Here is a 25,821-nt window from a genome sequence, read left to right as displayed (position 1 = left end):
AGAGAACCAGAGTGGCCCCTGGCCCAGAGGACTGAGTGAGACCCAGGGTCCCACCAGCTCCCCAAACGTGGGACCTAACTTCTGAGAGGTGGCTTGGATGACCAGAGGGATGTAACCCCTGGGGGGGACAAGAAGGGAGTTTACTTTGTAAACTAGTAATGGCAATAACTGTCACCAGCTTTGCTGGGGTCTCCGATGTGATCCCAGGGAAGGATTGGGGACAGTGAGCTTCCCAGGCTGACTGGGCTTGGGCTTGGGCTTGGGCTGGAAGCAGGTGGCCCAAACCCCTGGCCACGCCCCTGCCTGGGAATCACATCCCACCTTGGCCTGGACAAACACCATGGCTTCGTACCCTGCTCTGAGATCCATCCTGCCAGAACCTCCACCCTCCTCCAGAGGCAGACAGGTTGAAGACACGAGAAGCCTCACCCCAGAAAGACAGCAGCCACCTCACGCACTGGAGGTCCTGGGATGAGGGAGAACCAAGCCCCAAAGTGAATATAGTGCAAGGAAGAAGTTGGGCCCGAGGTCCCCAGAGAAACCCGGGGCTAGCTCCAGGGGCCGCCTGGCCTCCAGCTTTTCAAACTGGCCGGGGATTCCTGAGTCCGGCCGTGCCTCGCAGGCAGCAGCTGAGATGGCTTCATCTCAGAAGGTACAGGGGCTCCCTGGACCACCCTGCCCCTGCCCCCTTTCCTGCTGGTGGATTCTCCAGATAGGGCCTTGTCTGGGGGGAGTGTTCCCACCCAGCACACCGAGCTGGTGGGGCTCAGCTCTCACAGGAGGAATGATCTCAGACACCCAGAAACGCCACGAGGAAAGTAGATTACGGGGAGGGCCGGGGAGGACAGACAGACACAGAGCCCACCCTGCCCTCTGCTCGCTCAAGCCCAGCACGTCTGTTCCCCAGCCCTCAGCCTGGACTGTGCTTCTGAATCCCAGCGGGCGGGCCGGTGGGGAGGCTGCAGCTCCAACCCAGGCCTGGGATCCAGACCCTGCTCTGATCCTTGGGTCAGTTATCTGCACTTTGGGCCACAGCTGCCTCCATTCGAGGGGATAATATTGGCCCAGAAACCTGGGCGCAGGGCACGGGGTGGCTTGGGAGAGAGGGCAGTGAGTGGGCAAGCGGCTGGACAGGCTGGTGCAGAGGGAGGAGCCTCCCCAGACAGATCCAGCCGGACACTTCCTAAGCGGAGCCGCCCTCTCTGAAGGGCCAGGTGGACAGAGGGCCGCCCAGCTTCCCCCCTGCAGCTTGTCCACTCAGGGTGCCTCACCCCGGGTCTTTGGCCTCTCTTACCTTTCTCTCTTGTGAGGTCTTAGAATTACTCCCCCAACCCTTCTCCCAGCCCCGGACCCTAACGTTGGGGAGAAAAAAAAAAAAAAAAAAAAAAAAAAAACAGAAAAACTGTTCCAAACCCAAAACTAAATAAATAAGGTGACGCCCACGGGGATATGCGAGGGGCGAACGGCATCCCTACAATCAGTGGTCAGGCCGCGGGGGCTGCCGGGACAGGCCTCCTCAGAGCTGGGAGCCCCCGCCGGCGGAGCTGGGGCCCGGCTGGCTCAGCGAGCGGCAGCTGATCCTGCGGATGGAGTGCAAGGCCACGGTGCAGCAGCCCCGCAGCAGGGAGCTGATGTTGTAGATGGGCTGGCCCTGGCGCCGCTGGGAGCGGCAGAGCCAGGCCACGGTGGGCACGGCAGGCACCACCACGGCCAGCAGATCCACGATGTAGTGGCGGCTCCAGTAGCTCTTGGGCTCCTTCTCCGCCGTGGCGGCCTCCTCCTCCTCCTCCACAGGGCACACCACGCTCACCGACAGGCCGCGGTCGGGGTTGGCGCCGGGCCCCTGCGGGCTGGGCCCCTGGGTAATGGGCTCCGGGGCCTCCGGCTCGTCACCCACTGTCACCACCACAGCCGAGCTGGGGTCTCTGGGCCCCGGGGGGTGGGGCCCGGGCTCTGGGCGCCTGTCCTCAGGAGCGGCCCCGCAGGCCTGGGCCTGGGCCACTTTCTCCAGGATGGCGTCCAGGTCACGCTGGCACTGCACGAAGTCCGTCTGGATGGCACGCTCCTGCATGCAGCTGGCCTGCACGCCGGCCTCCGTGCCGCACAGGAGCTTCTCGTAGGTGTTGCTGGCGGGGAAGCGGGGACCCAGGGGGAAGCCCAGCAGCGAGGCCTCCTCGGGGCCGCAGTCCACCCCCGACGACAGCAGGCTGCTGGCCTCCAGCGCGTCCGTCCGGCTCAGCGTGTCGTCGGCAGCCGCAAAGCCACTGTCAGCTCCGTCCTCGGCAGAGGCGCTGGCCGGGTCGCCGGGCTGGCGGTCACCGCAGACGGCAGGGTCGCTGAGCTTGGTGTAGGTGGAGCTGCGGGTGAGGGAGCGGGCGGGGGACCCGCCGGCGGACTCCCCGGGGCCGTCCTCCTTGGCTGCGCCACTCTGGGCCACCTCCAGGCTGTGCAGCAGCGTCTCCAGCTTCTTGTTCTGGATGTTGATGTCCACGAAGTACTGCTGCAGCCCCTTGTCCTTGTCCATCAGGTTGTTCTTGACGGTGTCGATGACCTGCTTGAGCTGCCTGATCTCCTTGCGGGCCTCCTTCAGGGCCAGCTGGGCCTCCACGCGGTGGCACTCCTCCTCGATCCAGTCCTCCTGCATGCGCGACAGCTGCGTCTTCAGGTCGTCTATCTCGGTGTCCCTGCGGGCAGATGAGACCTGCTTGCTCGCCGCCCGCCTGCCTGGCCTGTCCCTGCCACCAGGGAGAGGCGAGGCCGGTGAAGGGTCACTGAGGACAGAGGGCCCTGTGCTGCAGGGACAGAGCTAGGAGCAAAAGGAGGACTCCCTCCTGGTTCCCTTATATCCCACCAGGAGCAAGGAGGCCAGGGCTGGAGGCAGGAGGACATTTCGAGAGAAGAAATGTCCACAGGAGACGCCACCCCCATCGCCACCCCGAGGGGCTGAGCTACAGAAAAAGAATTTTTTGGGAGGTGGGGTACCAGGACTTGAACCCAGGGGCACTTGGCCACTGAGCCACCTCCCCAGCCCTGTTCTGTATTTTATTTAGCAACAGAGTCTCAGTGAGTTGCTTTGGGTCTTGCTAAGTTACTGAGGCTGGCTTTGAACTCACGAATCCTCCTGCCTCAGCCTCCCAAGCCACTGGGATTACAGGCGTGTGCCACCACATCCGGCTGCTACAGAGGACTTTTAACACTGGAATCTAACAACCAGAAAAGAGACACACCAAAGGTTCTTAACTTATAAATGCTACTGCCATAAAAACCTAATGAAATCTTAACGTCAACCAACAGAAATAAGATAGAAAAGCTCTGCCCTATAGAGAGGGATGCAGCCTCCTAACGCAGGTGGTGAACATTTCAAATAGAGGGACACCTGGCCAGAGACCCCCTGGAGTAGACAGTGGCCTGAGAGAAATGAGCACTGTGGATGTTGGCGGGGGGCTGGTAAGCTTGTCATCCCTCAGGGGCAGGAAGAGAGGAGGCAGGAGTGGCCCTTCCATCCACGCTGGAAACTTCTACTATAAAGAGGAGATGCTGAAAAGATGGCGGAGGAGATGTGGCTGCCCCTGCGGTAGGGCCAGCACCCAGCCAGCAAGACCACTGGAAGCTCAGCAAGACCAGCAAAGCTCAGGCTTCTCAAAGCCCGAGTTCCGGATGAATCCAGAGGGTGCAGGACAGGGAGGCAGGCGAGCTGGAGAAGCTCGCCACGAGGCTGCAGGGAAACCCGGCGACCCTGGGCAGAGGCTGGCGGGAGGCAGTGAGAAGGAAGGACGGTCCTTCACGGACTCGTGGCCCGGCCCTGGGCAGGCCTCGCCCTCCGGGCCTCAAGCACCCACAAGCACTGGGTGCACAGGAATAAAATCCACTGACGCTGCGGCGGTTCCTGTGGGTTCAGAGCCCAGCAGAGTGGCTGTCCCAGACCAAGAACCGCATGCTTTTCAGTCAGGACCTCATTCCACAATATGCCGAAGGGACCTGGTCTCGGGGACTGCAGTGGCCACTTGGTCAGTAGTGGCCTCTAGAAGGCAGCTGACCATCCAGCAGGACACAACCCAGCAGCAGGGAACCAGGGTCAGAGTAGCAACGAGAAGTCGGGTGCGGTGGCGCACGCCTGTAATCCCAGCGACAAGGGAGGCTGAGGCAGGAGGATCGCAAGTTCAAGGCCAGCCTTGAACAACCTCAGCAACTTAGTGAGACTCTGTCTCAAAATAAAGTTTTTTAAAAAGAGCTGGGGATGTGGCTCAGTACCAAAAAAAAAAAAAAAAAAAAAAAATTGTAACTGACAGACATGGTAGCGACAGTACGAGAGTTCCCTGGCCTTTGTTCCTCCTGTCTCAGGGTGTGGCTCACTCCTGGTCAACCCTCCTGGCCTCTCCCCCTAGAAGAAGATGGTTTGGAAGAAGGAACTGGGCATGCTCAGCTTGGCTGGTCCTTCCTCTCTCCTTGGAGCAGCTGGACCCAGGGAGCAGTGGCTTCCTTGCTCTGTCCATGCCTTAGTGGATGACAGGGCATTATTTTGACAGGGACCTGAAGGATGAGGTCGCCAAGAAAGTGACATGGGAAGACCCCTGGAGTGGTGGGGACACGGAGTGCAGAAGCACAGAGTGACAAAGCACAGGGCATCCTTGGGGAGTCGAGGTGGGCTCCACAGAGGGCCAGGGGTGTGGCAGCACAGCAGAGAAGGACCTGCCACAGATGCCTGCGGGAGTAGCAGGCAGAGTGACGGGGACAGGGCATCCCACCCAGGCCACACAGGGTGGACGGTCCCCTCCTGAGCTGCACGGCTGGCCTAGAAAAGCAGCTGGGAGATGCACCATCTGCTCCCTGAGAACATGAGTGAGCAAAGGTCAGGCAGACCCTGGAAATCACTGGGAGAATAATGGGAAACAAAAATAGAAACCTGGCTCTAAGACAGCAAGGACACCACCAAAACTGGCACTCGGAAGCCACAGCGCATCCCAACTGGACCGGCTGCTTGGCTGAGCTCTGGTCCAGAAGGATGTGTCCCTGCATACAAATAGACAAACTCCCGCAGAGCAGTGGTTGCCTGGGACTGGGCAGCCGGAGAGAAATGGTGATTGCTAATGGGAATAGGATTTCCCTCTGGGGCCATAGAAATGTGTGTGGAGCTTGACAGTAGTAAAGGTTGCACAAGCCTGTGACTAAACTAGAAATCATCCAACTGCATACTTTAGACAGGTGCACTGCATGGTGCCGCAGCTACACAGGCTATGGTGCTGCTAAGAAAAGCCAGGCGTGGTGGCACACACCTGTAATCCCAGAGACTTGGGAGGTTGAGGCAGGAGGATCATGAGTTCAAAGCCAGCCTCAGCAATGGAGCAAGACCCCTGTCTCAAAATAAAAAGCAAGAAAGGGCTGGGGATGTGGCTCAGTGGTGAAGTGCCTCTGGGTTCAAACCGCATACAGAAAGAAAGAAAGGAAAAAGGACAGAGTTGTGGGGGCTGCTCTGAGTCCCAGTGCCCCGCCCAGGGTCTTGCCCAGCTCAGGACAGACTACATGGCCCACAGAAGAGTGGTCAAGGGTATGGGCAGTCGGGGGCAGCCCTGAAGTCTCCATCGTGAAGTGACGCTGCCAGGTTGGAAAGACAGCGCCTGCAGGGTCCTGAGTGAGCAGGTAGGCTGCAGGGCTCCTGGGAGACCCCGGGCTGGGAGGAGCGCAGAGGAAGCAGCTGGGGACCTTCTGTCTTCTATAGGAAGGACACAGGGGAGGACGAAGGCTTCTGGGCCTGAACCGGTGGGCTAGGAGCCCCTGGTGACTCACCCTGAGCGGGCAAAGGAGGGTTAGGAGGTGTCTCCTGCCCCAGGCACGTGCGCCTGGAAGAAGCCCTGCGTCCCAGCGCCCCGGGCAGACAGGGATGAGAAGTGGCCAGAAGGAGCTGCTGGCCCAGGTTGGGCGCAGAGTGCCACAGGAGCAGGGCGACCGGCCGGCTCCTCACGGGGACGGCCCGCACCTGACCCGAGCAGTCAGGGGAGCTGGGGGTGGGGTCCTGCGAACCGGCACCCAGGGGCTTGGCTGGAAGGAGAGCGCAGGGTGTGTCGGGAAGCCGCCGGGGTCCTGCTTCCTGAGTGGGAGACTGTTAGGTGCACGCCCGGCCGCCTGCTCACCGGTCCTGCAGCCGGTCCTGGGTGTCCTTCAGCCGGGCCTTCAGGTGCCGGATGCACACCTCCTTCTGCTGCAGCGGCGTCAGGTACTGCTCGGGGGTGGGCGGCTTGATGCCGTGGTTGTCGCTGCACAGTGTGTACTTCATGGAGCGCCTGCAAGGGACGCCGTCATGGGGCGGGGAGGAGGGCACTGGTGCTGTGGCCTCGGTCCACCGCCCCCAGGTGGTTCCAAGCCACGCCTCCTGCACAGGTCCGCGCAGGCGCCAGGGGCAGGGACGCCTTCTGGATTGGAGGGAAGCTGTGAGCGAGGCTAGCATGGGGGTCTCAGGAGGGCGCCTGGCACCTTGCCGAGCGCCTTCCGGCTGCGTCCTGGCGGCAGCACTGGGAGCCTTCATGGTTCAGAGGGGCTCTGGATTCGGAGAGGCTGGCTCTGCCCCCAGCCCCACAGCTGGCCCACCGCGCACCAGAACCCGGGCTTGTAGCCCCCAAAGCAGAGCTCTCCCCTCTGGAGCCCAGGGAGGGAGGCCCTGGAGGCACTGCCCTCGCCCACCCTCACCCACCTGTGGATGTCACCGAAGCCACAATCACTGGGAGCGCGGATCTGGGTCCGGGACCCCTAGTCCGAGCCCACCCGCATGCCCGCACTTCCCCACCATCTCGCTGGTGCCTCACTGGCAACCACCCGTGCCAGGCCACGGTCCTCGATTGTCCACACTTCCACTCTCTGGGGACACGTGTGGGCACCCACGTGGACACCTGTGGCTCTGGGGATGGGCTGTCAGCCGCAGGACCCTGAATGGCAGCAGGCTGGAGGGCGGCAGTGACGCGGCTTGGGTGCAGAGGAGGAGGGATTTCCACCCAGAGGGCAGCAGTGCCTGGGGCTAGCGGCCGGCCAAGGCTCCCGCAGGAAGGGGCCCTCCTCACCCACCGCCCCCATCCACAACAGATTGCGGCCCAGACGGCTCCACCCACAACTTCCTGACGGATCCTGGATCATCTGCTCCTAAAGAAACCTCCTTGGGTCTTGTCTTAAAATCCTGGGCATGTCCCCACACAACTAGAGACCCAGGCCCTGCCACGTCCCACCCTGCTCCGGCAAGGGATGGGGACTTCCAGACCCAGAGAGGGGCAGATGCTTTATGGGGCTGGAGAAGGCAGGCGCCCCCCCCCCCCCCCCCCCCCCCCAGGCATAAGGCTGAGGCCATTTTTAAAGTTTTGTGGAATCTCGCTAATGTTTACTGAGGAATGAGTACTTGGAGATTGTCAACTGCTGCAGAGATTGTGGCAATAGCGGTGGAAGCTGGGAGAAAGGGCCTTCCAGGACTGGCCTCATGGTCCCTGAGTAAACTCAAGCCAAGTCACATGCAGGCCTCTTTTCTGCTTGGCAAGGGGCTGGGGCTGGCTTGGGTTGGGGGCTTGTGTTTTCTCTCTCTGGTCTAAAAAATATCTCTTTCCAAAAGAGAAGCAAGCCACATGGATTGGTCCATGTGGCCCTATACCTGTCCTCCCTGTGTAAGGGACTTGGCCAGAGGGTGGTAGTAGTGGTGGAACCAAGATAAACTAGTAAAAATCGAGAGTTAGAGGGAAGTGACTGTTTTAATATTTTTCCATTTGCTTTCATTTTACATTGAATACTCTATCTTTGTAAAAAAAAGAAATTACATAAAAAAACTGAGCTGGGTGCTGTGGTGTATGCCTGTGACTTGGGAGGCTGAGGCAGGAGGATTGCAAGGCGAGGCCAGCCTCAGCCACTTAGCAAGGTCCTAAGCAACTTAGAGAGACCTTGTCTCAAAATAAAAAATAAAAAATAGCTGGGGATGTGGCTTGGTGGTTAAGCACCCCTGGGTTCAATCCCTGGTACCCTTCCCCCAGCGAAAAAAAAAAATCTGAAAAGAAAACATGCTATCATGAGTATCTCTCAGCTATTCATGGCTTTGGAAGTGTGGCTATAACAGGCCCCACGGGTCACCAAGGGCAGCAATCCTCTTGGTGGGCAATGAAGAGTTCTGGAAAATAATATTCCTACAATACAGTCCCCCAAGAAAAACAGAGGAACAGTGTGGCTTGGGAGGAGGGACAGGAAACTAGACAAGGATTAACCACCCAGTAAATCCTTTCCTCATAACAATGGGTGCTAAAGGAAAGGAGCAAATACTGAATGCTGGGCCCTAAACTTTGACCTTCCCCCATTGCAAACTAGTCCTAAATGGAGGCATAGTAAATACTGAAACTCTGGGAAACAATGGATCCCAGAGAAAGAAAGGCAATGAGCAAGATTTGAGTCCTCATCCCTCGGGGTGTGGCCTCCTCTCTCCCCAGATGATAATGAGTTTCAACCTCTTTACAACGACCTTCCCTAACTCAAAGTTCTAACCTGTACAACTAGCCCCACTGTCTCTCTGCTGGAAGGGGTGACAGGGGTCTTCCCAGGAGAAGCTCTGGCCTTGGGAGCCGCAGGCAGGACATCGCCTGGGCTTTTCTTGCCCAGAACCTTCAAATCAGATCAAAGTCCTAATAACAGCAGTAACTGGCCGGGGGGATGAGTGGCAGGTGTGTGGCTATCAATTCACTCAAGCTCCGCATTATTAGCTCCATTCCACAGACAAGGAAAAAGGAGACTCAGAGACAGGAAGTGGCCGCATCCCAAATCCCTGCAGGTCCCCCGCTCCCCTACCGCCCACTGCTATTTCAACAGGATGAGGGGCGCCCTTCCTGCTCTCGCTTCCTGGTTTTCAGGGACCCGCAGTCCCCTTTACCCTCCTGTCCACCTGACCCTGCTCCTCCAGTCTCACACACCGTGTCCGAGACCACAGCTCGGCATGCTCAGAACACGTCTCGCTAGCTTTCCAATCAGCGCCACCTCTGCCGCTCTGCAGGTGTTCCCTGAGAAGGGCAAGCTGGCAACCCTGCTGGTGGCTTCCCCATATCTGTCTCACCTTCTTCCCAACAGAACCTGGGTTTTGTCTGGGGTAGCACCGTGCTGGGGAAGAGTAAGTCCTCCTGCACTAACTGGCCCTGCAGCCAGAGAACGACCCAGTTCTCTCCAAGGAGGTGCCAGCAGAATTTCCCAAGGAAGCTAGTCTTTTCTCAGGAAAAAGAGAGAGAGAGAGAGAGAGAGAGAGAGAGAGAGAGAGAGAGAGAGAGAGAGAGGGAGAGAGAGAGAGAGAGAGACAGCAGAGGGGGTCAGGGGTCTTTGGTCTTTTCCATCTTTTTTCTTTCGGGATGGCTGACCCGATGGCTGGTGGTCTGGGAGCCATCTTGTGGTGATGAGAACAAACACCATTCGCCAAGGAAGATGGAACAAGAAGAGAGAGGAGTGCGCAGGCTTTAGGGAGCACCTACTCTGGCTCCTTGCTCTGAAAGCATCACCCCTAGGTTATTTAAGCCACTGTATTTGCTTGTGTGTAGCTGAGTATTAATTATGTCCATTTTAAAGACCGGAACTGAGGTTCAGAGGGAGAAAGTGACCTGCTCCGGGTCACAGGGCTGTCACATGCTGCTCCCTGACCTCCCCACCCAGGCCCCAGGCCCCAGGAGGCGCTGATTACCTGGGCGTGGGGCTGCTGTCGCTGCCCTTGCAGGAGCCCGAGTTGCTGCTGCTGCTGAGGGAGGAGGTGCCGTAGGCATCCCGCACGCTCACGGGAGGAGAGGTGCGCCTGGAGGCGGGAAGAAGAGGCAGGTGCTCATTCTGGCTGGCGGGCGGCTGCGGACACTGGGCGAACACGGCCAGGCCGCTCCGGCCCAAAGTACTCCCACTTTGGGGTCATCAGGGAGAGAGGTGGGGGACAGGGGAGCACAGACAGGGTGACAGAACAGAGAGCGCAAATCAAGATGGAAAGCCGGAAGGAGGTCGGTCCTCCGGGTCCCCAGACAAGAATGGAGGCCGGGCAGGGCTGCGGACCAGGGCGGGGCCCCCTCTGTTTCACCAAGGGTCCTCGACTTCCAGGGTCCCCCAAACCCAGGGCAGGAGATCCCTGCCTGTACCGAGGCAGAGGAGAGAACAGGGCAGACAGGAGTGGGGACTGGAGGAGGGACTCAGGGTGAAACCAACAGAGGCCAGCAGAGCCCGAGAGGGGGTTGTGACCTCCCTCCAGTAGCAGTGCACACCGGGCCAGGCCTGGTGGGGGCCCAGGGTCGAGCCGTCAGGTGGCTTTCACACCCATGTCGTGTGAGCCCTCAGATGGCTCCTGGTGGGGTGAGCGTTAGCAAGCCCATTTTAAAAACAGGAAACTGGGAGGTGATTTGCTCAAGGACGCTGCAGGTCGGTGGCAGGTGGGGACAGAGGCCTGCTCTCCTCCCGCCCCACAGAGGCCGAGGTTCTGGGTCGGGGGAGACTCACCTGCGGGATCCAGCAGAGGCCCGTCTGCTCCCTGGTAGGGACATGGCCATAAGGCTGCGGGTCCGGGTGAGGGGCGGGATAGGCGGTGTCCCGGGGGCTGAGGAGAGAGGGCGGGTTGGGGGGGCCGCGGGGAGGGCCGGGCCGGGCCATGTCATCCTCTCATTGGGGCCGCTGCCCGGCATGGCTTCTCCTGTCACCACCCTTTGGCAGGACACCCCAGGACCGGGCGAGGCTCTGGCCCCCACTGCCTCTACCAGTGGACGTAAGGGGGCTGGTGCACAGGTGCCTGCTCCCCAGCTCAGAGTCACGATCAGCAGAGCCTCGGGGTGGCTTTCCAACTTCAGTCCGACCCGGTGTCCTCCAGCGGAGCGAGGGTGCCCCGGGTCGCCAGGGCAGCAGGAGTGGGGCTCCTGTCCGCCACGCAGCACTGGGTCTTCTATCTACGAGCGAGCGGGTCCCTGACACTCAGACCCCCGCCTCCCCACTCTCCTGTCCTCCCTGCTGGGCAGAGGCTGCAGTCTGGAGGTCTGGAGCAGGACCAGGAACCCCAGATTAGGCTGGGCTGGTCCCGGCGACCATCAGCTGGCGTGTGGCTCTGGGCTTCCCGTCTACAGGGGAGACAAGACAGACCAACATACCAACACACGTGTAGAAAGACACATGGATACGCACAAACATGATGTCATTCCAAGATGCACCGCAGCCTCTCCACGAACAAGCATGCTCAGGCCGCTGCCTGCAACGCGGACCCTGCACCCAGGCCGCACGCAGGCGTGCCCACAGCCGCCCGTGCAGAGGCGCATGCTGAGCTTGGCACATCCCAGGAACTTGGGGCACAGGCTGAACGCAGATGAGGCCTGGGGTGGACGGAGCAGAAGCGCTCTCTGCTTGCTGCTGGCTGTCCTGGGGGCGGGCCCAGCAGGAAGCTTCCTCGCCTGGAGAGACTCTTGACAAGTGGCTGGGAGACCTGGGCCCATTGGCTCCCGCCCAGGTGTCCAGGCCTCTTCCCTGGGTGGGGGCACAGGCTCCACGGGCAGCCCTGGGGGGCTTAGGGAAGGGGAGGCCCCATGCTGGCCAGGCGTCAGCGGGAGCCCCTCCAGTGCCACGCAGAGGGACGGGGACTCTGCAGCCAACGTGCTGGTTCCAAGCCAGCTCCAGAGACAGCCCTCTCCTGAGTTCCAAGCAGGGACTGAGGCCAGCGGCCGGGGTTCCAAGACACTCGGCCAGGGTGGTCATGCGGTGGACCTTCTTGCGTGCAGGAGGAGCAGCGTCTGAGCCCCACTCCACGCCAGACCCCGTGCCACACACGTTACGTACATTACGCCATCGACTCCTCCCAACAACCCTATGAGGAAGTTCTGTGATTAGTCCCCTCTCACTGTGAGGAGTCCGCCCCCAGGAGGGAAGGTCACTCCCCGGGCGAGTGGCAGGGCCAACATGGGAACCAGCTCAACAGCAGGCACTGGGGGGCCGAGGCGCAAACCCCAGAGTCCCTGGACCTGGGGCCACCCCCTCCCCGCCCCACAGCAGGGCCTCCCAGGAGCCTGGTCCTCCCAGCCATTGGCGGGGCTGCCTCCTGAGTGGACAAAGATGGCCTGTTTCCTGGCTGTGACACAGAACGCGGCCTGTTCCCCTGGAGGCCTGGACACAGCCAGCATTGTCTGCTTGGAGGTGTCGGGTGCCGGGCCGCAGGAGCCGCGGACACCACACCCGTCACCTGAGCTGTTCACCCAGCTCGGCAAGACTTCCCTCCTGCCATGCCCTGTCACCCAGCAGGGCCTCCGGGGACCCAGGGCCAGCCCACAGCAGGCACATGGGGCAGGGCTGGGATGGGGGCCAACGGTGCCCCCGACACTTGTTTGGATGGCCACGAATGGCTCGCTGTCTCCTGGGCACGGGAGGACTTTGACAGGGGCACTGGGGGTGGCACGGGCGGGCCATGGTCTTTCCTCCCGGGTGGGCAAGGGCTCAAGGGTCACTCATCATCGGCTGGATCCCTCTGGGGTCAGGTGGCCCTACTTAGTGCTTCCTTGCGCCCCTCAAGGTAGGTTTTGTTATCTCACTTGGGCCCAAGGTCACCACTGTGGGTCTGCTGGGCTCTGGCCTCTATTTCACAGCAGGCTGGTCGCCCCTCTCCCTGGCTCTTGGGAGGAGGCAAGCAGGAGGCTGAGCCTCCCAGAGGATGCCCAGCACGGGCGGGACTCCCAGTCAGGGCACAGCGCCCTCCTCCAGCCAGCTCGGGCCAGAGCTGCTAGAGAGCCGGGTAAGTCCAGGTGGAGTTCCACGACCAGAGAGGCAGGCCAGATGCACGTTCGCCTGGAGCTGCCTGTGGCCTTGGTACAATGAAGGCCTGTCCCCGCTTGTCCCTGCTGACACCTTGCTTGGCAGCCCTGCGCCTCCCTCCTTGGCGCCCCCTCTCCTTCCTCCCTCGACAGGGCCAGCACTTGTACCTGGACACAGCCAACAGTCTCCCTGGAGGCCAGAGCCAGCCATTCACCCGGGACGGAGGTGGAAGTGGTATTTCCCCTCCAGGGACGGAACCCAACGGGCCACGTCCCTTGTGGGCGGGCAGAAGCCACCCGGGCTCAGAGGGAGCCACCTCTCCAAGATCCTGCTCTGAAGCCTCAGTGTGTGCCCTGTGCCTCCTGGTCCTCCCGCCCTCCTAGGCCCCCGGGAGGCAGGTTGCCATGGCATTTGTCACCATGCCACCCGCTCAGCCTGGAGTCCCACAGGCCTGTCCCCAAGTGGCCAGAGGCTGCCACTTGCAACGGAAGGTGGAAAGGAAACCCTGAGTCGTGGGGAGCCCGGCTGATGATGGCACATCCTCTGACCCCCAAGGGAACAGCCCCTCCCCTGCCGGGCTCTGAGTCCGTCACGCTGGCACCGTGGCGACCCTGCTGCCTCCGCCCCTTAGATGGGCCCCTCACATGCCCGGGGCTTCCTGAGGGGATGGGAGGTGCAGGAATGGGGTCCAACAGATCGGGGCTCCAGTCCAGCCCTGCGGCCCCCAGTGCATGCTGGGCGCAGGTCGGCCGCTCCTGCAGCCTCGGCATCACCTATACGCGGGGCCACGACAGAAGGTACCTCTGCGGCCGCCGCCAGATCTGAGCCCCACACGTGTGTAACGTGAATCACACAGACGTGGGGCTCAGGTCAGCGCCCGTCACACCACACACACTTACACTCACACACATGCAACTCACACATGCTCACACACTCACACATATATACACACACTCATATAACACACACTCACACACACATGTTCACACACATGCTCACACACACACACTCACATAACACACTCACGTTCACACACATACTCACATACACACACGCTCACACACTCATATAACACACTCACATGTTCACACACATGCTCACACACACACACACACGCTCACACATACACACACACTCACACACACAATGGGAGCAGCCAGTAACCTGAACCTAATTGCAATGTGCTATGAGATTCAAAACAGAAACACATTCAGGGCACATTGGTGGCTCCCGGAAGGTCAAGAAAAGCTTGTTCCAACCAGAAATCTGTGCTGGGTCTTGAGGGATGAATAGGAGTTCGCCAGTGGGAGGGGACGAGCCATCTGGCCAAAGGTGGCGAATAATGCAACAGCCGGCCACTGGGAAACCAGGGTGCCTGGTGCAGGCGGACGTGGCAGCAGGGGGCTGTGGAAGGAGGTGGGGCCAGGCCACAGGGCACCACCGACCCTGAGCGGGGCAACGGGGAGCCCGGGAGGTGCTTTTAAAGGAGGGAGGCACCATCAGACTTGCACTTGAGAAAGCCCCTGGGTTGGGGTCCTTGTGGAGTGAGTTGGGGTGGGGCAAGATTAGAGGGAGGGGGACCCGTCGGGAGGTGACTGGAAACTCCCAGGGGAGAAATTAAGAGGCCTGAGCAGGGCAGAGGCAGGAGTATTGGGGACGAGGGTCTCATCTTGCCTGAAATTCACTGGAGGTGTTGGGTTAAATAAAAATGAAGGCAAAACTCTTGATCCTGAAGTTCAAGATGCTCCCATTCATGCTGTCTCCCTCTCCCTCTGATGCCTGGAGAGCCCTGCGGGTCACTGCCGCCTCCACACCTGCGCTGGCCGCCTCCGCACCTTGCCCTGCCCAGCCGCGGCTCACGCCCGCATGCGCAGATCCACCGCACCCTTCCCCGGGCACGCTCCCTCCTGACCACGCAGCATGCCCAGCCTGGGGTGGGAACTCAGGGCACAGCCCCGGGACGCACAGGAACAAGCACAATGGACACACAGCCGCTGGTCACACGGTGGGTCAAACACACGGGCTGGATCCAGGAGTTGGACTAAATGGTCCCTCAGTGCCTCTGGGTCTAATGATCTGCTTCCCGTGCTGCTCATGATGGATGCTTCCCCTCAATTGCTGGGATGCCTGGGTCTCAGTTTCCACATCTGTAAAACTCAGAAGCTGCATCCCAACCCCCACAGACACGACGGTATTTTCCTTAGTGGGGACCAGGACGACCTCGGACTCCAGCCAAGCAAAGTCCCTGGATGTACCCTTAATTATCTTTTCTTGAAGCACCAGCCGTTGGTAAAAGAAGAAAGCAACCCTAACATGGCAGCCCTGAAATCCCAGGGAACGGAACAGCCCACCCGATGACTGACAGCCCTGGAAGGCAGAGCATCACCACCCAGGGGCAGACCCCGGCCAGGGCCTCTCCGCCAAGGCCACACCAGAGGAGGAAGGCTCTGCCGCCTGGGCAGGGCGCCCAGTGTCCTCGGGTGCCAGTGGAGAGAGGGCACAGGAAGGCCGGCTGAGCACGAGCCAGCAGCTCTCCACCTCTGAGCACTCGTGACACCTGGCAACTGGCGGCTCAGTGGGGCGGACCCTCCGCTGGCTTCCAGGCCTCGCCGGCCTCTGCTCCTTCGCACCCTCAGCAGAAGCTGACCCTGCGTTCTGGATCTGGGAAGCGAGGCACGCACAAGTCACCCTCAGGGCTGGAGCCACAGAGGCCGGCACTGTGTTCCCTCCTCTCACCGCGGCAACCCCAGGACAGGGGCAGGGTGGACCCACACCTTGGCCAAAGCTGCAGGCGTTGCCAGGGCAACAGGATGGGCTGGAGGGCTGAGACCACCGACCCAGGAAGCCTCGGATCATCAGACTCAGACTTCTAGGCGCGAGTCTGGGTGGGCAAGCCACGAGGGGGACCGGGCTTGGGGACACCCAGCGGGGTGGCTCAGGACTCAAGAGTTTCCTCTCCTATCCCTTCTACGGTGGAAGGGCTGAAGGAAGATTATTTTTTAAAAAGGTTTTGGGGCCGGGGTGCAGCTCAGCGTAGAGCGCTTGCCAGCACACGCGAGGCCCTGGGCTGGATCCCCAGCACCGCCCTGAAGCCGGGCGGGGAGGTTCAGGTTACAGACGTGTGCTGTGGATCCTTATCACAACCCCATATGACTTCCCACCCAGCAGGAGGACGTGGGGCACGGGGGAGCGCGGTCCTGGTGCAAATGCAGAATGCCAAGCAGCTGGGAAGAGCTGGGCAGATCCCCAAGCAGTCAGACACGGGAGCACCCGAGAACCAGCAGTTCTACTAGGCGTGCTCCCCGAGAACGAAACTCAGGCGCTCCAGCGGAAACCTGTCGCCATGTCCACTGCACTCTGTTCTCAATAGCCAAGAGGTAAGACCATCCAACGTCAAGGGATTTTTTTTTTTTTTTTTTTTTTTTTTTTTTTTGCAGGGCTGGGGATCCAACTCAGGGCCTCACCCATGCCCGGCAAGCGTTCTACCACAGGGCCACATCCCCGGCCCAAGACTACCCACTGTCCATCAATCGATGAGTGGATAAACACAATGTGACATATCTTGCAACAAAATATTATTTAGCCGTAAAAGGGAATGAGGTGTTAATACATGGTACGATTTAGATGCACCTTGAAAACATCATGCTACATGAAAGAAGCCCGCCATGTATTGTGTGATTTCATTTATACAAAATATCCAGCATATCAGGAGGCTGAGGCAGGAAGATTGAAAGTTCAAAGCCAGCCTCAGCAAAAGCGAGGCGCTCAGCAACTCAGGGAGCCCCTGTCTCTAAATAAAATACAGAATAGGGCTGGGGGTGCGGCTCAGTGGTCGAGTGCCCCGATACCAAAGAAAAAGAAAACAAATATCCCACATAGTCAAACCCACCGAGACAGGAGTTTCAGCAGCAGACAAAGACTAGGGGAAGAAGGAACGGAGAATAACAGAAAGGGCACAGGATTTCTTTTCTGGGATGATGAAATGTTTTGAGAATTAGATAAAGGGGCTGATTGCATAATTTTGCGAAAGCCCCACAAACCCCTGAATTGTACTTTTGTACCTTTTTTAAAAGGGTGACTTTTATGGTATGTGAATCATATCTCAATAAAAAACAACTTTGTAAAAATCTACAGAATACATGTTTATTTATTTTTTGGGTACCAGGGATTGAACCCAGGGACACTTAACCACTGAACCTCATCCCCAGCCCTTTTTTATAGTTTATTTAGACACGGGGTCTGGCTGAGTTGCTTAGGGCCTCACTGAGTCGCTGAGGCTGGCTCTGAACTCTCCATCCTAGGCCTCCCCACCGCTGGGACGAGCCTGGCATAGTACCTGTTTTAACCACACAGTAGAAGGCCAGCATGGTCCAGAGAGGGCGAGGTGCCCAGACTGCTCAGCAGGGTGCAGAAGGGGAGCGGCAGGCAGCGCCGCCCCAGCCTGACTGCAGGCAGTGGGCCCAGAAGGCCTTCCCTGTCTCCTGGCCCTGGGTCAGCCTGGAGGAGACAGGCCACGAGGCTGCGCTTCCCACGTCCCCGGCAGAGGGAGGCCAGGCGGAGAGACCTGGGAAGCCTGAGGCCGCAGGGGTTGGGAAGTCACAGGCGGCTCCTTGGACTTGGGGCTCGTGGGCATCTGCATTTCTACTGCGTCCTGAAGGCCTCATCGGACGCTGGGCCCGGGACACGCAGGACGCTGCGTGAAAGCATTAAGCGGCCTTCCCAAGAGACTCTCAAAGACCACGGTGGAGACAGGGGAGTCCGTCCCAGGCACCTCCTGCCTCCAGAGCAGGGCTCACCAAGGTACAGGAGTTTGTTGAAAAGAAATTCTTCCTGCCCAGAGCAAATCTCTGCTCCTCTAAGAAGCAGAAGTCCCTGCGCCAGGCCCCCGCTCCGGCCTCTCCCGGGGACCCTGACCCTCCCCGCCGCCCAGGTGCTGAGCAGGTCCTCTGGAGACCCCATCACGAGGTCCCCGTGGTGCCCTCGGGCCTCGGATCTCTCAGTGTCTCATCCACCTCATGCCTTGGGGGGGAACCACCCTCTGGGCCCTGCTTGCCTCTCTGGGATCCAACTAAGGTAATAATAAGTGGAGGGCGGAGAGGGCCGGGGTCTGGCTCTGTGGTGGGCCCTTGCTTGGCAGCGAGGCCTGGGTTCAACCCCCAGCAGCACCTCCAACAAGGAGAGAGATGGGGAAACGGATCCTTTCCTGCTGTGACTACCACGACCTGGCGAAGGACAGCTTTCTTTTTCTCTTCAGAGACGCTCTTGCCTGTCGCCGCAGGGAGTCGGGGCACACCCAGGGGTGCTTCTGAAGCTACGCCCCCTGCCGCCCCCAGGACGGCTCTCCAGGGCCACGTGGGCCAAGCCTCCTGTCTGAGAGGGAGCAGCAGGTACAGCCTGGCTCCCATCCTCCCCGATCCCAGCCGCCCATCTCAGACACCCAGGGAAAGGGGGAAGAGAGGGGCCACGGGCCAGGCCCAGCGCGGTGGCTACCTGGCAAGTGGCTGCTGGCAGATGGAGCCCTCCAGCAACCCTGGCTGCAGCAGATGCTCCTGGGGCCTCCGGACTGATAGAGCTGTCAAGCCTCAGCCCCGCGCCTCCCTCTGCCCCGCCTCCAGGCTTCCAGCTCTGAAGTGTCACAGGCAGGGGCAGACGGTGGCACTTCCGTCCCTGTGGATTCTCCCCTTTCTCAGCTCTTTGACTCGGTCCTTAGGATCCTGGAGTCAGTGCCCCTGTCACCCAGCACTGACCCCCGGGAACCAACAGGGCTAACAAATCCTCAGAAGCCTACAATGGATCAGGTGGACCCGGTCACAGCCCATCATTTTATATATAGAGAAACTGAAACCCAGAAAGAGTCGCCCGGGATCGCCCTGCAGGTGAGAAACAGCCTAGGCTGGGAGCTGACGCCAGCAACCAGCCTCCACCTGTCACCCCCACTGAAACCCAGGCAATGGTTCAATAGACTAAGACGAAGGGTAGCTTTTCAAGTTAAGCGGTCTTGGAAGGAAAGCCTAGTGGTAAGACAGAAGTCCTGTCAACTTCGCAGCAACTCACCCATGACATGCAGTAAAATATGCGTTGAAACTGAAGCCCAGGGAAGAAGGGAAACCGTGGCCAGAACACAGGTACAGAATGGTGGCACTAATGGGCTTCGGATTTCATTCTGAGCTTCCTGGTCACTTAGGTGAAAAGGGAAATTATGCTCAGTCTTGTTCTCATGGTTAGGAAAAAACAGGAAGCAGATTAATTCTTTGGGAGAAATAAAGATATCCCGAAACTAAGCGGCAAAAGAAATAATTTTGCATGGGATTTGTTGCAGGAGCCTGTGGGGAGGGGGTCATAGTTTGGGTATGAGGTCTCTCCCCGACTCCCTGCCAAAATCCTGTGTTAAGGCAGGACTGCCGGCTCAGCCCACCCCAAGGTGAAGGGACTGCGCTCGCTGTGGTTGAGTGGAGGTGGTCACTGGCGCTCTGTCCTGGAAGGGCGCCTCTCCTGCGGCCCCTCCCCTCTTCTGCCTCCCGGCAAGGTCCTGAGCAGCTCTCCTTCCCCCGACCCCTCCACCATGATGTGCCGCCTCAACTGGGCTCAGAGCAATGACTCAGCCTCTGGGACCAAAATGAACGTCTCCTCCTCCAAGGTGTTTCTGCCGGGTATTTTGGTCACAGTGATGCAGAAGTGACTAACGGCCAGGGTCCTAAGGTACGAAGATGGTGCCCTCAGAGCTGAAGCAAGTCACCAGGTGAGCTGTGCTGTCCTCCTGGGAGGAGGCACCCAGGGTCACGAGGACCTAGGGCTGAAGGGTTGCGGGAGGCCGTCCGATCTGCAGGGACCACAGCTCCCATCCAGACAGGGCACCTCGGAAACGCCCCTCTGCCTCTGCAGCACCCCCGGTACCCGAGTCCAGCTGCGCGTCTTCTAAGTGGACAGCAGACGGCTTGCCAGAGGCCCCGCACGAGCTGAAGAAGCAGCGGCCCCTGCTCCGCGCGGCCACCGGCCACCGCACGCCAGGCTGCTGGGGCAGAGTCCCGTCCACCTTCCCGCAGCCCCGGGCAGAGCGGAGCCGGCTCCCAGGCCCCTCACCGCCCTCTCTGCCGCCTCCCTCAGCAGCTGATCTCCACCCGCACGTCCCAGGCCACGCGGGGTCTTCCACCTTCCACAAGCCCCGGGCTTCCTGCAAGAGGGTGGTGATTACCAGCCCCTCGCCCAGCGAGTCCTCCCGCTGAGGACGCGGCCCGCCTCCTCACTTAGCCGAAGTCAGCATTTTAAAATGCTCTAGAAGGGAGGTTCTGCCGACATTTTAAAAGACGCCGGTCTCAGAATGAGTTTTCCCCTCTTCCTGGAGCGGAGCGGACCTGATAGAAGAGCTAAGGCTCTGGAATCAACTAGGCCGAGATTTGGATCCCAAACTCCAGCAGCCACCATGTTTATGAGGGTGGAAATGCTACTTGATTCTCTAAGCCTCAGTCTCCTTATCTGTAGAATGGGGCTAGTTACAGTCTTGATGGGCCCTGATGAGCAGTAACGCAGGTGCAGTGCCCAGCAAGGTCCTGGCATTGGGAAAGCACCCCAGAACCAGTGGTGGTTACTTACTTACCTAAGTCCATGATTATTCTAATGTAATCCACATAGTATGTCTTTATCCCAACCCCCAATTTTTTTTTTGGACTGGGGATTGAACCCAGGGGTGCCACAGCCCCAGCCTTTTTAAAAATGTCTATTTTGAGACAGGGCCTCACTTAGTTGCTGAGGCTATTCTTAAACTTGCGATCCTCCTGCCTCAGCCTCCCAGACCTCTGGGGTCACAGGGGTGCACCACCTCACCCGGCCCAATCCCCAATCTTAATCTGAAATATTATAATAGTTTGTATTTCAGAGATTCCTAACTACAGTGTCATTTTTTACATCTTCTTAGTTCTTCTGGTCAAAAAAGAAAAGACTCGCAGGCCAAGAGCTGTCTGCCAGATGACAGAATTTCAGGACAGTGCGCCACTTTGGTCTAACAGAACATGTTGAAGTCAACCTGTCCAAAATGCCAATTTCTGGGTTTTCCTTCAAATCTGTTTCCTTTTTCTCAATAGCGATCCCATCGTTGCAGCTGACGAGGTCAGTACCCTCAGGTGGCTCCAGGTAGCCGCCAGCTCTCCTTCCCCTACAGGGAATCCAGAATCCGAGGCTTGCCGGCACTGCCCGTGTCCGCTCCCTGGTCCACGCCACCACGTCCTCCCCTGGATGCAGCAGTCTCCTTGCCCTGCAATGTCCACGCTGCAGCTCGAGAGGTCCTTTTAGAGCACAGATCAGATCGGGTCCCTGCTCTGCTCAACCCCTCCAACAGATCCCATGGTGGTGCAGAAGCCAAGCTCTTACCTGGCTGATGGAAGGTGCTGCACATCCGTCCCTCCAGCCCCTTACCTCTCCGCCCTCACCTACTGCTCCTCCTCGTTCGCTGTGCTCTCCGAACCCTGTCTCCTTGCACACTGCTAACCTCAGGACCTTTGCACATGCTGTCCCTTCTGCCTGGAATGCTCTGCTCCCAGTCTCCTGCCTGGTGTAATCTCTTCCCACTCCAGGTCTTTGCTCCAAAGGCACCACCCCCCAGGCCTCTTCACTTAAAAAACAAGCCCACATTCCCCAGCCTCCCTCTCTTTCTACCCAGACTTCCTTTTTCCCCATGATGCTTAGCAACATTGAATATATCGATGTGTTTATTTTAGAATATAAGACAAGGATATATAAGGAAGCTATGGGTGCGTGCCCATTTACTCCCCAGTCCCTAGACTAGTACCCAGGACACTGGAGGCTTTCAGTACATATTTGCCAAATAAGTAGGTCTGCACACACTTGGGTGGATGTTACCACCCAAGTAAGTATGGGCTTCTGAGCAAGTCAACAGAGGGACAGAAAAAGTTTGCAGTACTTTATTTATATGATTATAGTCCTCTCTACACTCAGTGACCTCTTGAGTGGGCTTGTCTCTGCTGCTAAGTTATGAGCAGGAGGGGTTCATCCGTCTCCGGGTCCTCAGGGACCAGCAAAGACAGAGCCCGGAACACTCAGCAATGGGTCTCCTGGGAAAGAAGGGAAGCCCCACGGAGTTTTGCTGTCATTTGCAACACTGGGCGGAACCCAGGGTCTCACGCTAGGCAAGCACTCTCTCTCTCACTGGCTACACTCCCACTGCTTTCTACTTTTTGAATTTCGGGGCAGGGTCTTGCTGCATTGCCCCGCCCGCCCCTTGACCTTGCAACCTTCCATTCATCAGCACCCACTGGGTGCCAGGCGCTCTCCTGCGTGCGTTCTCGGCACTCACCCTGCGCAGGCTAGGGAACGTGTGGGACTCACACTCCATTCCTCCTGCTCCTCCGAATCGCTCCTCCACGCCAGGAAATCCAGTTAGTGTGTCAACAACTCCAAATCCTGACGGCAGCTCTCGGAGAAAGAGCAAAGCTAAACACTACGGTGCAGCCGCGTCCTCCTTGGCGTCTCCAGGGACGGATCCACCTACGTGCTAAAATTTCATTTGAAATCCCCAAATCAATACTCGCAAGGCCCTTGCAGACAGGCAGAGTGAGGAAGATTTGAGTTGTATGAGGTTCCCAGGGAGGTCAAGCGAGGTGACCGTTTCTGCTCTCTTCCTGCACACGAGTGTCCTTCCCAAGGTCCATATTTTTGTTGGTGGTTTCGTGTTTAAAACAGGCCCAAGCGTGGGGCTGCAGTGCTCCCTGGTGTTTCTGTGTCTAAAAAGACCGGGGGTCTCGCAGAGGAAATGCCTGGCCTGGGCAAGCCTTGCTCAGGCTGTCGCTGGGTTGCTGCTGGCGTTCAGGCGTGGGAAGCGACGTGGAGCGATTAGGTGCATTCGGACCAAGCACGCGGCCCGCCAAGACTCACAGGATCCAGACCCTGTGTTTCCCCTCTGAGCTCAATAACTCAGCATCAGCGGACTTCAGAGAATGAACCCAGCGTGGAGCTTCCCTCCACGGCGCGCGGTGACTATAGTGCAGAAGGTCAGGTGATGGCTGGGCCCGGTGGTGCACGCCTGTCATCCCGACGGCTCTGGAGGCTGAGGCAGGAGGATCGCGAGTTCAAAGCCAGCCTCAGCAACTTAGTGAGGCCTAAGCAGTTTAGCGAGACCCTGTCTCTCAATAAAATATAAAAAAAGGGCTGGGGATGTGGCTCAGTGGTTAAGGGTCCCTGGGTTCAATCCCGGGTATGGGGGGAAAAAAAAACAAAGACAAACAAACAAAAAACAAAAGGAGGTTCAGGCGACAGTCAGCTCCTGCTCTGCCTGCATCGCCCTCAAGGCCGATCTCCTTACAGGCACAGGAGGTTGGTCGCCATCGTGACGTGGGGTGTGCAGCCCACGACAAGCCTGGGTACGTGGGGCATGTCCCGGTAGGCAGCAGGAAGCCTTTGGGGACTACGCCTGTGGCAGGAGCGAGAACAGCCGCAGGGCCGGCTCTCCAGGCCTGGACCTTGGTCCACTCTGCCCTGGCTGCACAGTATTGGCACCAGGCATCCTGGAGCCCGAGTGTCAGGGTCAGAGCTGCTCAGAGGCAGGCCACCACAGTGGCCCCAAACCTGGGGCCCAGGGGCTGCACCAGGTCTGCAGAGCACTTCCTTTAAATCCAGATTTTTTTTTTTTTGGAGGGAGGAGAGTACTGGGGGTTGAACTCAGGGGCACTTCACCCCAGTCCTTTTTATTTTGAAACAGGGTCTTGCTAAATTGTGGAGGCTGGCCTCCAACTTGCAATCCTCCTGCCTTGGACTCTCCAGTTGCTGGGATCACAGGCGGGCACCACTGCGTCCAGCTCGGAATTTTTTTTAATCCAGATTTCTGGTGTGTCTTGAACCAAGGATCTTGCAGCTCTGTGTCCACATTTCTGCATGGCAGTGACTGTACGGGGCTCAGAAGTGGCTCCCTTATGGCAGAATTCTTACCAGAGATCTTGCTCTTCCACCTGGTCTGCTTTGTCTGTTAGCAGCCGGCCCTGGAGTTTGGGATCAGATGGGGGATCCGAGGTGGGGGTGGGGTGAGGTGGCGCCTGCCCAAGGTGCCAAGTCAGTGGGTGGCAGAGCTGGGGCTCAACCCTGGCCTTTCCAGGGCACTGAGATGCACAGGGAGCTGGGAGCCCAGCTCTGAGATAGTGCTCTTTGGCTCGGCTCCCAGCTGTGGTGAGAATGGGGCTTGGGCTACAGGGAAGTGCTGGCAGGAAGAGGCTGCCCGGCTGGAGAGGCGAAGCAGAGCCCCGGCCCGGCTACAGTCAGCAAAGCGCTCTCTCCTTCCAGCTGCTGGCGAACACGGCTTCCCGCTCTATAAAATCCACTGGGTGCAGGGCTCGGCCCCCCTCCCCAGGCCCTGTTGACACAGGGCCCTCGCGTGTCCCTTCCCCCTGAGTAGCCAGAGCGTCACAGTCACAGGGATCAGGTGTGCAGCAAGGAGCAGGGGCTCCAGCCGGTGTGGTGGCGCACAGCTGTCATCCCAGCGGCTCGGGAGGCTGAGGCAGGAGGACCGAGAGTTCAAAGCCAGCCTCAGCAACTTAGCGAGGCCCTAAGCAACTCAGTGAGACTGTCTCCAAATAAAACAAGAGTGGGAGCTCTGTCCTAGGGCAGCCAGGAGCTGGGACCCCGTCTCAGCAGAGGACTACCCCAGAGCGCCCGCTTGATCTGCCAATCAAGGTTCAGCTGTGAAGATCATGCGGGAGCCTGGCACTGCCACCGTGGAGGGCAGCACCTTCCCGGGGCTCTACGGACCAGTGACTCCCCCCAAGGAGGGCGCAGACTGAGAGACCCCTGAGCTCGGCCCGGGTGGATTTTACATTTTCAATACAGTTATTAAAATCGCACTCACCCTTTAGAAACCTTCTAGTTTTGCAACTCAAAGATAAATCACTGAATAGTTTGTTACTCTTTGTTCCTTTGCCTGAGAGCAGAGTTTTTTGGCATGGGGTTGGGGGTGCATTGCTATTTTTATATCAATCTGACCATGGTGTGTATGTGTGTGTGTGTGTGTGTGTGTGTGTGTGTGTGTGAGAGAGAGAGAGAGAGATTTTGTAACTTTAAAAATTTTTAGCATGGTGTAAGAATTGTCCATATGGAATATTCTTTATAGAAAGTGTTTTATGGGCTACATAATATTCCACTTCATGGGTCCATCATGGTTACTGTAACTCTTCTCCTCTGCTGAACATACAGACTTTATTACTGTTAAAAAATAATGCAAAAATAGATATTGTTATGCACACTTACTGTTCTGTATTTAGGAATTTCTCCTTAGGTTGGATCCCTCCTGCTAGGGCTGGGGCTGGGGCTCAGCGGTAGAGCACTCACCTAGCATGTGTGAGGCACTGGGTTCCATCCTCAGCACCACATATAAATAAATAAAGGTACTGTGTCCATCTACAACTAAATATATAAATATATATATATGTATATATAGTCTGAATGCATTGCCCGAAGGTCTGGGTGGCTTGTGATTCCCCTATTCATGCCGTCCACACAGTAGCTGGGTTTCTACTTAACAAAACCACTGGCACTTGGCCAAAGCTCAGACCCAACAGTCATCCAAGGCCAGGCACAGGGGTACAGGCTTGTTATCCCAGCCACTCCGGAGGCTCAGGCAGGAGGATAGCAAGTTTAAGGCCAGCCTCAACAACTTAGCAAGACCCTGTCTCAAAATAAAAAATAAAACAGACTGGGGCTATAGCTCAGTAGTAAAACACCCCAGGGTTCAATCCCCAGCACCGTTAAAGGAAAGAATAAAGAGAAAAGAGAAGAGAGGAAAAGAAAAGAAAAGGAAAGGAAAGAAAAAGAAAAAAGGGCCATCCAGGATGGTCCTGCTCCCTCCCTCTCCCTCTCCCTCTCTCCCCTTGTGGCCTTCACCCCCATGGGGCAAGGGGGAACTGGGCTCTGGAGTGTCCACGTCTCAGCCAACACTGACCGAGCATGTGCTGCGTGCCTGGCTGTCGCTGCCCACGCAGAGGCCATCGGGGCCTGGCTCCGGTAGGGGCTGGGCCCAGGCGGGAGTGAGCCTCTGCAGGATTCTAGAGGATGACCGCCCAGGGGTCCCGGCACCCAGAG

At 58.5% G+C, this 25,821-nt stretch overlaps 1 protein-coding gene across 7 annotated transcripts in view; it reads right to left on the bottom strand.

Annotated features, from left to right (window-relative positions):
- Positions 1–395: 395 nt before the first annotated feature.
- Positions 396–25,821, bottom strand: part of Snph (syntaphilin) — a 40,081-nt gene continuing 14,655 nt past the window's right edge. For 2 of the 7 annotated variants that reach the window (XM_047541454.1, XM_047541457.1), the window contains 5 exons: positions 11,782–11,809; positions 10,465–11,072; positions 9,674–9,880; positions 6,129–6,278; positions 396–2,684 (listed from right to left, as the gene is read on the bottom strand). In XM_047541454.1, the coding sequence (XP_047397410.1) occupies positions 1,517–2,684; positions 6,129–6,278; positions 9,674–9,880; positions 10,465–10,646 (1,707 nt within the window). In that variant the 5' untranslated portion in view covers positions 10,647–11,072; positions 11,782–11,809 and the 3' untranslated portion in view covers positions 396–1,516. Of the gene's footprint in view, positions 2,685–6,128; positions 6,279–9,673; positions 9,881–10,464; positions 11,810–25,821 lie in introns of all 7 variants that reach the window. The other 5 variants (XM_047541458.1, XM_047541455.1, XM_047541456.1 and 2 more) reach the window with 5 other exon arrangements.

Source organism: Sciurus carolinensis, chromosome 2 (assembly GCF_902686445.1).
Source record: "Sciurus carolinensis chromosome 2, mSciCar1.2, whole genome shotgun sequence".
In the NCBI taxonomy this organism is placed as follows: domain Eukaryota; kingdom Metazoa; phylum Chordata; class Mammalia; order Rodentia; family Sciuridae; genus Sciurus; species Sciurus carolinensis.
The sequence above is the reverse complement of the archived record's forward strand: the minus strand, read 5'-3'. Positions and strand labels throughout refer to the sequence as shown.